This window comes from Acanthochromis polyacanthus, chromosome 1 (assembly GCF_021347895.1).
Source record: "Acanthochromis polyacanthus isolate Apoly-LR-REF ecotype Palm Island chromosome 1, KAUST_Apoly_ChrSc, whole genome shotgun sequence".
NCBI classification, from domain to species: Eukaryota; Metazoa; Chordata; class Actinopteri; family Pomacentridae; genus Acanthochromis; species Acanthochromis polyacanthus.
Window position 1 is genome coordinate 64061280 of NC_067113.1, and position 13269 is coordinate 64074548.

General features: G+C 38.4%; 1 protein-coding gene across 2 annotated transcripts in view; it reads left to right on the top strand.

The window, feature by feature from the left end:
* cdk17 (cyclin-dependent kinase 17) overlaps positions 1 to 13269 on the top strand; it is an 84657-nt gene that overhangs the window by 45677 nt on the left and 25711 nt on the right. For both annotated transcript variants that reach the window (XM_051954143.1, XM_051954154.1), the window contains exons 2-3: positions 4298 to 4442; positions 8706 to 8870. In XM_051954143.1, coding sequence (XP_051810103.1) covers positions 4316 to 4442; positions 8706 to 8870 — 292 coding nt within the window. In that variant the 5' untranslated portion in view covers positions 4298 to 4315. The remainder of the gene's footprint in view (positions 1 to 4297; positions 4443 to 8705; positions 8871 to 13269) is intronic.

Sequence of the window (13269 nt, forward strand, 5' to 3'; positions counted from 1 at the left end):
TCCAAAATCTAATCGATTGTTACTCTTACTCTTCCGGACATCCTGTAAAAATTTGGTGAAAATCCGTCCATGACTTTTTGAGTTATGCTACTGCACGTATTTATTTTGAGATCCGAATATTCGGATCCTTATATTCAGGTGCGCTCAATAGTCCGGAAATCATGGTATGTAATGTGGAGAATAGTATGTAGTTAAAGTCACGTGAAAAACTCTACAACTCAGACTACTAACGTTGCTATGAGCTTTCTGGTCCTATGATCTGAAAATGAACGGGAAGATGAGAGAGTAAAATTCAGAAATGATATTACTTTATAAAATCTCTGGAAGCAAGTTTTTATTTACATTTACTAGAGATACTGCTGAGCCTGAGAACTCCTGCACTGAGAACTCCTGTTTGAAGTTAAAACAAAGTTAAATTATTTCAGTTATATTGAACTTTTACTTTATTGTGAAAAAATTCAGGAAGCTATTATTTAAGTTTTTATTTGCATTTACTACAGATAATGCTGAGCCTGAGAACTCCTGCACTTTTTGTTTTTGTTTGAAGTTAAAACAAAGTTAAATTATTTCAGTTATATTGAAATTTTACTTTATTTACTGTGAAAATAATTCAGGGAGCTATTATTTAAGTTTTTATTTAACTTTACAAGAGGTGCTGCTGAGCCTGAGAACTCCCTGTATTTTTGTTGTGTTTGAACTTAAAACAAAGACAAGTCATTGTAGTTATATTTAAATTTTACTGTATTTTCTGTGGAAAAATTTCAAAGAGCTATTTATTTAACCTTTTATTCAACTTTATAAGAGATGTTTCTGAGTCTAGGAAATTCAGGTGCTTCTGGAGCTATTATTTTCTGTTTGTGTGATTCAATAAACATGCTTTAGGCATTTGAATGAAGTTCAGTGTTTGCATTATTCAATTTTTTTACGCAGATTTTTACACTTTTACTGCAAATGAATATCGGCTCCAAATATCGGTTATCGGCCTCCTCTAACTACTAATAATCGGTATCGGTATCGGTCCTGAAAAACCCATATCGGTCTATCTCTACAGCAGACACATTTGTTTGCTGTTATACTAAAATTTTGACCCATGTAGACCCAAATTGATCTCATCTTGCAGCACTAACCACGAGGCCATTAACTTCTCAGAAACATGCAACATAGAGAGAGTTGCTCACCTCCCACAACAGCGTCCACTGGACCTACATCACCCAGGTGGCAAAGACACAAAGTACTTGGCAATTTCAATATTTTCAGTGGATTATTTGATAAATGGTCTTTTTTCATAACTAAATGTGGGTTCTCTGAGAAATCGCGTTTTTGGTCAACACTGGCACCTACATTTCCCACAATGCCAGCAGTTAAATCAGACATTTGACTGGGTTTTACCACTACACTGGAAAAAATGCCCCTCTCAAAACAAGGAAAAGAAACTTATTTCAAGGAACTTTTACTTTGAAATAAGTGAAAAAATCTGCCAACAGAACAAGTAAAAAATTTCTTGTTAAGATTTCTTGAAATAAAATATGATATTTGGAATATTGAGATATTAAAATTAGCTGGGAAAACTTATTTTAAACTTTATTTTACCAGGATTGTAAAGCTTAGGTGTCTTAACCCTCCTGTTGTACTCATTTACGGCACCAAAAAAGGATTGTTTCCTTGTCTGAAAATAATCCAAAAATTCAGCAAAAAATTTCCCAAATTTATAAAAAGTTGCAAAATCTTCAGGAAGAAAATTCCTTAAAAGGTTCCCTTAGAAAATTATTATTTAAAAAAAAATCCCCAAAGTTGGCAAGACATAAAAATTTAAAAAATAATAAAAAATACAAAAATTGTAAATATTTTCACAAATGAATAAAAATCTTCCAAAAAAAATCCTAAAAAATATCTAAAGTGATTACATATATATCAGTAAAACGTCTAATATTTTCTTGAAGAACATTTGGGGGAAAAAAATCAACCAAAATCCAGCGAAATTCACTGGATTTTGGTTGATTTTTTTTTTCAAATGTTCTTAAAGAAACAATTTTTTAAAATATTTCTTTATTTCCACCAAAAAATGTTCAAACATTTCCCAAAAATTAGAAAATGTGGAAGTCTTCACTGTGAAAATATTTTTTCCACATTTTTAAGCTTTAAAACGGGTCAACTTGACCAGCAGGACGACAGGAGGTTTTAAACAAGATAATTTCAAGATTGTTTCACTTAACAAGCTATTTAAGATGCGTTGTCTTAAAGCTCGTGTCCGGAGTTTGAATCGCAGCATCTCCCAAAACACTGTTGGTCCCACCCTCCCTCTGATTTCGCCCCTTTATTTGTGCACGCGCGCAGTACCTGAGAGGAGTGCCCGGAGTGCTGCAGCATCTTGCCTGTTTTGCTGTTTTCCACTCTTCTACATTTAGTACATTTAGTAAATAATAAAAGAATTACGTTAGAATTCTGTATTGAGTCTAACTTGTCCTAATACCAAAATAACATGAATCTGCTAGGACGAACGAGTAAAGTTTCAATGTGATTACACTCGTGTATCCCTCTCGATGACGTTGTTTATCAAACTTAGTGCATTTACGCGTGTATATGTGTTACATTGTTTATTTATTTCTATCTAGAGTTCAGAATTGCATGACTTCTCTGACGAAGAGTGTGTCCCAGACACCCCAACATCTTCCTCCAGAGGTCGGGCATCTAAACGAAGCCGTCAGGCGGGCTATGGAGGCCGTGGTCGGGGAGCGACGCGAGCACCCCGAGCCAAAAAACGTCCTGCAGTCTCTTGGCCTGACAAGCCATGGGATTGGTAACTTTTCTGGAAGTTGCTGATCCCTGATGCTCTCTCCTTCACAAGCAAAACAAATGTGCACGCGGTTGCGTAGTGCGTAGCTCGCGCACCTCTGCATGGGCTTGCTTGCTGAGCACGTAACCGTTGATTGACAGCATGACAAAGCTGAAGCTCGAACTTGATTGGTCGGCAGCGACCGGCGCTTTTTGGAATAACATGGGGGTCTATGAGAGGAAGGCGGAGCTCATGAATAAATTTTCATATCGCGTCATACTAACATTATGTTATAGTATCGAACTAGACTAACACATTTAAGCTTTGTTAAACAATGATACATAAATTGAAAACAAACGGAAACTCCGGACACGATCTTTAAGACAAGTCCCTCCATCTTGCTGAAATGTCACTTGTTAAGTCAATTTATCTTAAGTCCAGTGAGGTGAGATGTTTCGACTAAAAATAAGACAAACAGACTTGGTAAGATTTTGAATTTTTGCAGTGTAGAAGCTAAAGTAGCTCCTCCTAGCAGCCTGTTGGGCTTTAATTAGACCAGCTGCAGCCAGCTTAGAGCAAATTCAGGTCATATAACTACACACAAACCAGCAAATGTAGTGTGCAGAATGTGATGAACGGGCCGTGGTTCTGTGTTGGTGTGATCTTGAGGTCCCCACACGATGACACTGATGAAGCGAGTCTCAGCATGCAGTGTCATGAATGACAAACTGCTGAGGGGATGTGTGTGTGCAGATGAGCAGATGGCGTCTCATGAGCGCGAGGCGGGCTAACAACCTTGAGAGACACCGAAAGAGGAGAGCGGTGGTGAGGATGAGGTCAGCTTGTTTTGCGTCGAGGGTCAGGCGGGATGGGCGGGGCATTTCTGCTGCTGCTTCCTCACTGCATTTCCTCCATTCAACCAGCATGTCCCTTCCTCATACACACACACATACACTGTATTTGTACACACACACACACATACACGGGGTGGTAACACAGCAACACAATGAACAGGGACTGGCTTGAGGCAGATTGAGCAAGGTGTTTCCTGTGACCTGAGCGACTGCTGCGTCAACACAAACACACTCGTCTGGAACAATACTGGTATGTGTTTGCAGACATGTGTAGGTGTGTGTGTGTGTGTGTGTCTGCAAACTGATTCGACTTTCTTCAATTAGACCTAATTAATTTCTCCCCATTTAAAAGTGTGAATGTGTGTGTAAGTGAAAACAGCTGTGTTCAAGTCTACGATATTCATCCTTTATTCATGCTTTGTTCATGGTTTATTCATGTGCTGTTCAAGCATTTGCAGAGTGAAGGAATACTGGATTAAAAGCAGCTTTACGTTATTCATGAGCTGAGATATTTTGGACTCCACCAGTGCTCTTGTAATCTCCCATGCTGTGTGTGCACGCAAACCCAACAACAACCAAAGTAGTTCTCAGAATGTTGTATAGATTTGTCTACTTGTGTATAGGACCGTTGCTGCTGTATTAAAGTTGACTGTGTCCCTATGTTCCCCAGGCCGTGTGCTGCCCTGCCATGGAGAAGATGAAGAGGATTAAGAAGCGTCTGTCTTTAACACTGCGCCCCAGCCAGACCATCGACGAGTCTCTGTCTGAACTGGCTGAGCAGATGACCATCGAGGACGGCGGCACCAAGGACAACGGTGAGGCTTCAACATCCTGGATTCAGTTTTTATTTCTAAAATCCTGGAAGAAATCTAATTTTAGAAATGCATTTTTTAAAAAAGGATTCTGCTGTAAAACTAGAATCTCATTAGAATTTAAAAATAATATTTCCTGTGCTTTTAGCAACAGCAGCTCATCTATTTTTGGCTATGGTAATACCAGAAATACTTTATAAAACTGCTTCAACTAGTAAACAAATAGGAACTATCTAGTGAAAATAATTTTGTTACAGTTACAATTTTGAAGTTGTCTGGCAAAAAGCTCTGAAGCATTCACAACAGTATGGATAAATATGTAAAATATCTTTTAGACAACAAATACGTAAAAATCGAAAAAGTACAAGCTACACGTTAATAAAACAATTTTTTTGTAAAATCTGCCCAAATAATGTATAAAGCTGCTCCAAATAATAAAAACTTGGTAAAATCATTCCAATCCAACTTTATTTCTAAAGCACTTTAAAAACAACACTGTTGACCAAAGTGCTGTACACATTGAAAAATAAATTAAAAGACAAATAAAAATCCTTATGATTATGCAAAAATATTAGCTATTAAAAGCCCACAAATGCCAGACAGCTTGACTTTCACTGCATGTCGATCTTCTTCTCTTCTTTCTATGAAATTAAGGAGAAAATAAAAGAAAACAACCTTTTAAAGATACAAAATGATGCTAAACTCCATGCTGAAAAAAGTCCTCATATGCTTGTAGAAAATCAGTGCCAGAGTCACCAGGGAAGGAAATTTCACTGGTCCGATTTTTACAGTATTTTCCTGTCCATGCCCGTTAGCAGGCACGTGTAACCTACACACAGAGCTTTCTGTATGTGAACAGCTCCTAGAGGTATTTAAATTATGAAGGACTTAAGCTGATGAAGAGAGAGATGGTTCAGACTGTGTGTCAGTTAACAGCTGTAATGGACTTCCACTGAGTAGCTCTCTGTGAAGTTATGTAGCAGAAATAAGAGCAGAGGAACTACGGTACTTAACCACACACTCAAACAGAAGTTTGGCAGGTCAGAGGGTGGACTATAGACAAACATTTACACACGGACAAAAGCACTCTTCTTTACTTCTCTTTGTTACACAACATTCTGCCTGTTTTAGTGTCTCAGTACAGCGTATCCCCAATGAGCTGTGATTAAAGTGATTGGCTCACACTTATGATTGACAGCTGTCAAAATAAATGAACACACACATCCATCTTTTATAAAACATTTCCCCTGTCATTTGATTGTTGGTCTGTCCAAAAGGGCTTACAGTATGTACAGATGTAAGATAAGTATCAGTTGGTAGATCAGAATAAAACTATAGTCAGCAGTGAGGAAGGTAAAAGTTCAGAACATCTTGTTTGTTGTCTGCTTAAAATTTATTCGTTAAAACAAAAATATAAATGACTTATTAATGAGGATAGATGAAAGAAAATGTATACGCTGTCTCATCAAGTCCACAGGTCTCCATACTAACTAATAATTTTATGAAGCCATTCTGACTTAGACAGGAAGGTCGGTATCACTGTCATATCCGTCTGTTAGATACAAGGTACAGTCAGCAGCTGTTTAAGTTAGCTTAATATCAAGACTGGAAACACTAAAATACACTAATTAGCAAAGCTTTAGACCTGGAGTATGCAGATTTTATGACCTTATACAGAGCCAGGCTATATTTTCATCCCTACTTTCAGTCTTTGTGGTCAACTAAAGTAATCTCCTGCTGGCAGTAGGTTCAGATTTTGCATATAGACACATTTAGCCTCTAACCCTCAAAATTTTATGTATACTACATGCTGTATATTAGAATATTTTTCTCCAGAATGACATGGAGCCTCCTATGGATCATGTGGCAAAAAGAATATTTTGGGGAAAATTAGTGGAAACTAATTCATTTGTAATTCATTTGTTCAGGAAACACTGAACCTTTTGAAGGTTCCAGTAGAATGTCACGTTCTATGTGTGTATTAGTCTCGGTCGCGTGGCCAGACTGAAAAAAAAAAATCATAATGTCTCTCCGGTGTTGTTCAGGGGGCCGGGCCAAATGTAGAGGCGGGCTGTAGTTTGGGGACCCCTGTATTAAATGATCAAGATGTATAGCTGGCCTTATTATCTACATACTTGACAGTTGTAGCCACTGAAAGATTTTTCCTCTTTTTTGTTTATGTTTTATTTTATAGGAATGGTTAGAGTTGAATAGGTTTTTACATATGAACAAACAGCATATACATTAAAATATAAGAAATATATAACTTCAGGTCTAAGTTGTTAACATAGCTTTCATACTCAGCCCATAAAATGTCACAAAAATCCCTGCTAACCCTGACATTTGCACATTCTTCTTAAAAACACTTGTGCGTGCTGAACTTGTAGTTCTAATATGCTTGACAAGCACCCGAAAGCAGTTTTATATTAATGTGCAAGGTAGACATGTGGGAACACAGCACAGTCTGTCAGCTCAGAGTTTAAAAGGTTGGATGTAGTAAAGAAAGTTGACACGAGCAACAGCATAAATCCATGAGACGTGACAGTCTTAGCCTGACTGTTACACTTCAAGATAGAAACATAGACGGCTTGACCTTTTTTATGCAGATGTTACTGGACTTTTAGCCACTCTGCCCACTGGGAGAACACTGGGTTGTAATATTTGTTGACATGGTTTCCTAAGAGACTAAGATTGGCAATTTGATTGCTAATCGAGGCCTTTTAGTGAAGTTCATGTCCTGCTTATCAGCACCATAACATACATGCCTTTTGGCTAGAATTATTCTAGCATTACTACTGTTTATTGTCCACCGCAGTGTTTGTCTTTCAGGCAGTGGGTTTTTATTAATTAAGATGCTCCTGTCATGTCCCTTTTAATAAATACCTCCGGAATCCAGGCAGTTTGACGGTGTTTCTTTCTCCTGCTGCTTTTTTACTCACTGTAGGCTCATTTTTCACTGTGATGTTAAGTAATGCGCCCCTATGGAAAGAACACAACCATGACTAGAAGTAAGAGAACCCAAACATGTCTTATATGCGGCCTAAGTTATCATGCCATATGTCACAAAAAAGCTAAATAATTTGAACTTCTTCATTTTGTTCTTCACAAAAAAATCAGAAAAATGGTGGCTCTGCATTCTGTAGATACTTTACAACATTTGTTTCCCTGTTTCCTCTGCTCTATGGAAACACTGCAGTTCAGCCTACTTCAGCCAGAAAATGTCACATTTCTCATATGACAAAGCTGTAGGTTTTTTTAGATTTTAATGAAGTATCAAGATTTTAAGCTCAACTGTTGGACAAATGAAAATCTGAGAAACAATTTTTACAGTTTATAGCTTTGGTAAAATGTATGATTTTTTGCATATTTATTCATTTTTAATATAGCATGCCTTTCAAACCTGGCAGTGGATTTTGGGGTTCAGAGGATTAACATGCTGGGAAGCTTTCAGTTACAGTTGGATTATGTTCATTTTGTTGTTTCTTACTATAAAATAGTTAGGCTGATGGCCAGTCTGACAGACCTGTGATTAAAATGGCACGTCATCACACGTTGGATGACACTCTGAAGAAGACTGCACTGAATCCACCTATCAGCACCTTTAAAGATGTCGTAAACGGTAAATGGTAAATGGTCTGTATTTATATAGTGCTTTACTAATACCTGCAAGGTACCCAAAGCGCTTTACAAGATACGTCACATTCACCCATTCACACACACACATTCACACACTGATGGCGGTCAATATTAATTTGACCTTGCATGATTCACAACAATTTTCCTCAGAGAATTAGGGTTCTTTCGCCCCAAACAGTCAGTGTAATAAATGTATGTTAGATGCTCAGCCTTTCACAAATTTCAGAACTTACCCGAAACCACACAGAATTACCTTCACATGAATTTCTACTTGCTTTTTCTTCTGCTCAGTCCGGGTTTAAATAAGTTCCTCACACCTAAGTTATTGCATCATTACGTAACTTTGTAGGTATACTTAATGTCCTCTTACATTTATTTATACACATCTCTCCATAATTGTGCCTGACGGTTGGTATTCTTTGAAATTTCTCATCCTGACTTAAATGTTAAATAAGGTTCTGTTGATTTAAACAAATCTCTGGCCCACATACTTTAAATAGAGAACACACTACGAAGGGTGGAAGAAGATAGAAAGTGATTTTTCGTGTTGCTCCATGTTTGTACCTGAATATTCGTGTTGCATCTGATTTCCATAAAACCTGAAACGGTGACATTTTACTTGTGTTTCAGAGCCCTTCATGAGGAATGGCCGCCCCCCCACTTCCCACAGCATGCACTCTTTTCTGCACCAGTACACCGGGTCCTTCAAGAAGCCGCCCCTGCGTCGGCCACACAGCGTCATCGGTGGCACGCTGGGGTCCTTCATGGCCATGCCACGCAACGGCAGCCGCCTGGGTGAGATGCAAACGTGTTCACAAACACGACACACACACACACACACACATGGAAGGAAGTGAGTAGTAGGAGAGCAGATGGCATCTGGGAACAAACAGGAAAAGTGTCACGATCCTGAGGTTTCCGTCGTTCTTCCTCACATTTGCAAACCCACTCCTGCCAGAGTAACTGGGCGTCGTTCCCATGTGCAGATTTCTCTCTTCATCCTCAAAAGGGCTGTTTTTTGTTTGTTTTTACCAGAGTGACAGCTGGATGGAGGGCTCCATCAAATGTGATGCTGTTTCCTGTGTGAATTGATTCATCACAGTTGATCCGTAGCAGTGAGTCTCATCCTGAGGATTGGAAGACAGATCATGTCGAGATGATTCAAAGTAGCAGCAGATTTAGAGCTAAGGGTTGGGAATGCCCATGGGGTGATGAAATGATTCATGGGACACAGAAACCAAATGTTATGGGTATCACAGTGCACATGCTACTAGGCTATTTTGAATATTCAGTGAAGGAGTGGTGAAGTAAAAGAGATGAGCTCTGGAGCACTGGATAAGCTTTTAATAAGGGGCCATGCAGCCGCAAAGAAATCAGACAAACACAGTTTTTTGCATGTAAACTCTGGTATTTTGTCCTCAGAGCTTCTTTATCAACCATTTGCAGGTTGTGGGTTCATTCTGTAATCCCAGCGTCACTGTCGTGATCTCTTTTTTTGCATCATGTAAACTGAATATCTTTTGGATTGTTGGCCAGACAAAACAAGATGTTTAAATAGTTCACTTTTGAATTCAGGAAATACTGTTCAACATTTTCAATCACTTTTCTGAGGTTTCAGAAAATGATTATGATTAATAGAGTCTGTAATTGGGTAATTTACGTTCTGACTCACTAGATGCAGACTTTTGGTGTATGTCTGACATTCCTGAAGCACATTTTATGCTTCTCTGTCTCCTACCATGCCATATACACTACCGTTCAAAAGTTTGTGGTCACCCACCCAATTTCATGTTTTCCTTGAAAACTCACACTTTTATCCATGTGCTAACATAACGGCACAAAGGTTTTCTAATCATCAGTGAGCCTTTCAACACCATTAGCTAACACCATGTAGCATTAGAACACAGGAGTGATGGTTGCTGGAAATGTTCCTCTGTACCCCTATGGAGATATTCCATTAAAATTAGCTGTTTCCAGCTAGAATAGTCATTTATCACATTAACAATGTCTACATTGGATTTATCATTCATTTAATGTTATCTTTACTGAAAAAAAACTGCTTTTCTTTCAAAAATAAGGACATTTCTAAGTGACCCCAAACTTTTCAGTGTGTTCCTATGCTACAGGAAACAACAGCAATCTAGACAATGAAAATTTCTTACTTTTAAAATATTTGCATCGTGCAACAGCCCTGCTGGGTTTTTTTGTCTGTACAAGTACTATTTTAATGACGGTGGTCTTCTCCCTGTGTTCAAATGCTCCACAGAAACAGTTCCCCCAACACTATCTTTTAGGGGCACCATTGCTGAATCCTGGTCTTAGCATCACCCATGATAGTTGTGATTGGTTTAAAGAAATACAAACCTCCCAGAGCACTGTAATTTCCAGGAAGTTATGGAAATTTGTAATGCACTTACGATTTATAGAGGTTGAAACCAACTGACTTTGGTTAGTGCTTGATTTTCATGTGGCGCTAACAGCTCCATTGGTGAAGATCCAGTGAAATATTGACATTTTTTACGGATGTTCATGGTTCCCACATGATGAATTCCGAAAGACTTTGTTCACGCCCTGACTTTTTATTGAAGTTTATCATTTGAATGTGGCACCATCATCAGGTCATAATTTGAATTCCTCCAGTACTTTTAGACCAAATACTTCATACGAAAGCTAGCAAATGACAACTGTTAGCACACGATGCTAAATTAAGGTGGTGAAAATGTTGCATATTTCATGGGACTACGACTAAACTAACATCACCATGTTAGCATACTGACAGTAGCATTTTGCTCAGAACCTGCTAGCATGTCTGTAGAGTAGTCTTGTTAGTAATCATTAGCAAAATTTGTGATCTTTAGCTTGTTCTACCAGACAGATGTTGCCTTAAATGTTAAGCAAACATTGTTGAACAGATCTTTTCCATGTACCCAGGTAGCTATAACTAGCAACTCTGCAAACAAGCTGTTCCACACAATGCTAGCAATTTTACAGTGAGAGATTTCTGCTGGTGCCTCTCTAAAGCTAGTTTTTGGAGGGAGTGGAACACCAGATGACCTGTTGAGCCTCACAGTGGACCCTGGCCTACATAGCAGGACTTGGATCTAAAAACAGGACAGTTAAGTAGGACATTGATGTGCCACATAATGCTGCTACACTCTGTGTGCTTATTAGCAAAGCTGCTAACAACCGTAGAGAGAAGGTAGACAAAAAGTGAAGTAAATGTAACAGAAAGACAGAGAGAGATTGCAGTTTCTCTCTCTCTCTCTCTCTCTCTCTCTCTCTCTCTCTCTCTCTCTCGCTCTCTCTCTCTCTCTCACACACACACACACACACACACACACACACACACACACACACACACACACACACACACACACACACACAACATATCTTTAAAGGGGGAGGGAAGTAAAGGAAGGATGTGTGGAGATGTTCACGAAAGAGAAATCAAAAATGGGTGGAGAATGAACTTATTCGAGGTTTTTGGAGAAAGGAAGAGGTGAGGCAAGAGGAGATTAAAGACGTGTTGAAGCAAAAGGAAAACAATGTGGGAGGAAGATTAGAAATCAGCTTTCAGGGCTTTTGAAAAGAAAGAATTGGGTTTGGATGGTGGGAGGTGAAGGAACACTGGGAGAAAGTGAAAATATTACTGAGAGGAAGAATTCTGCGAGTTTTTGGAGAGGATGAGGGAAGATATAAAATAGCAGGAGATAATGGAGAGGTATGTGAAAGTGAAAGGAGGATGAAAGGGAAAGAAAGTAGGACAGATTAGATGATTCGACGGCTTTGGAGAAAAGGCAGACAAGGTAGAAAAACGCAGGTTGTAGAGGAATGTGTCTGAGTAATAGAGGGGGAGTCAGATGAAGCGCTGCCTAAAAAACCTTGCAAAAGAAAGAGAAAACAAGAAGAGGATTATACAGACAAAAGGGAAGAAGTGGGAAGTGAAAGACATGGGTGAGGTTTTTGAAGAAGAGTCATGTAAATAAGTGACAGAGGAGTAAAAAAAATAAAGGAAGAGAGATCATTTGGAAGTTTTTAAAGAGGAGACAAGTTGAAAGTTGAAGACTGAAAGTGGGGCAGGAGTGAGTTGTTTGCGAGGTGTTTATGTAGAGACAGTAAGTAGGTTAGGAGGAATGAAAAACAGGGAGAGAAAGAACTTTCCGGAATAAAGGAGTAATAGCATGTCTCATAAATAATATTCTACACATTCTAATATTATGATGCTCCATAAACAGAAACATTTAGAAAGTTTCACACAAAAAACTTTTTCTACATGTATCAGCTTGTGCACGCAGTCATGAACATACTGAATGAACCTCAAACAGTATTTACGGACCCCTGCTTTCTGCTGTTGACACCAAGTGTGGTTAAATACTCCATGTACCAGAAGTGCAAATATTTGTGAATAATGCAACTGAAGAGTAATTTGTATGCCTGTTTACAGTGCAGCCAAGCAGATGTCAAGTACAGTACTTGCAGATTTTCAGCAGCTCACTGTGACTGTTCCTTCATTTACTCTCTGCAATATTTCAAAGTTATCCACTATCAAAAGAATAGACCTTTTCTTTTTCTCAACAGCTGTCTTATTTTGTAGATACAATTTAGAAGGCACAGTTGTGGTCACGACAACCGCTGGTGACAAGTAACACCCATTTCTTTTCTTTATGTCATAATAAATGACATGTTAAGCATGTGAATGGTGCTAATGGAAAGCAGTGGCAGTGCAAAGTGTTGGCCTGGCATTACCAGTAAATTGATACAGCTAAAGGAGAATGAAACGATACAACTGAAACTCATATTAACCCTCTAAACCTCAAGCTATTACTAACTGTGGGCTTATTTCCTGCAACTGTATGGAAACAGTGAGTGAAAGACCAAAGTAATTCAATTTTGGTTGCATTACTTTGGTTTTTAGATGATTTATTTAATAAAAATTAATAAAACCTGGAATTAACATGTACAGCATTTTTCCAAGTGCCGACAGAGTTACTGATACTGGAAAAAATGGTGACTCTACATGATTTTGTACTGCTTTCATTTCAAATAAATTTTAAGCACAGCCTGCAATTCATCCCAGTTCATCTGAATTTTTGCTGGTTGCAGCTGAGTCATTAATGGCTTCATGACTGCAGAGTTTTTTTTGTTGAATCTGATTAATACAAACTACTTATTTTGGATGACTTTTAAATGAAAC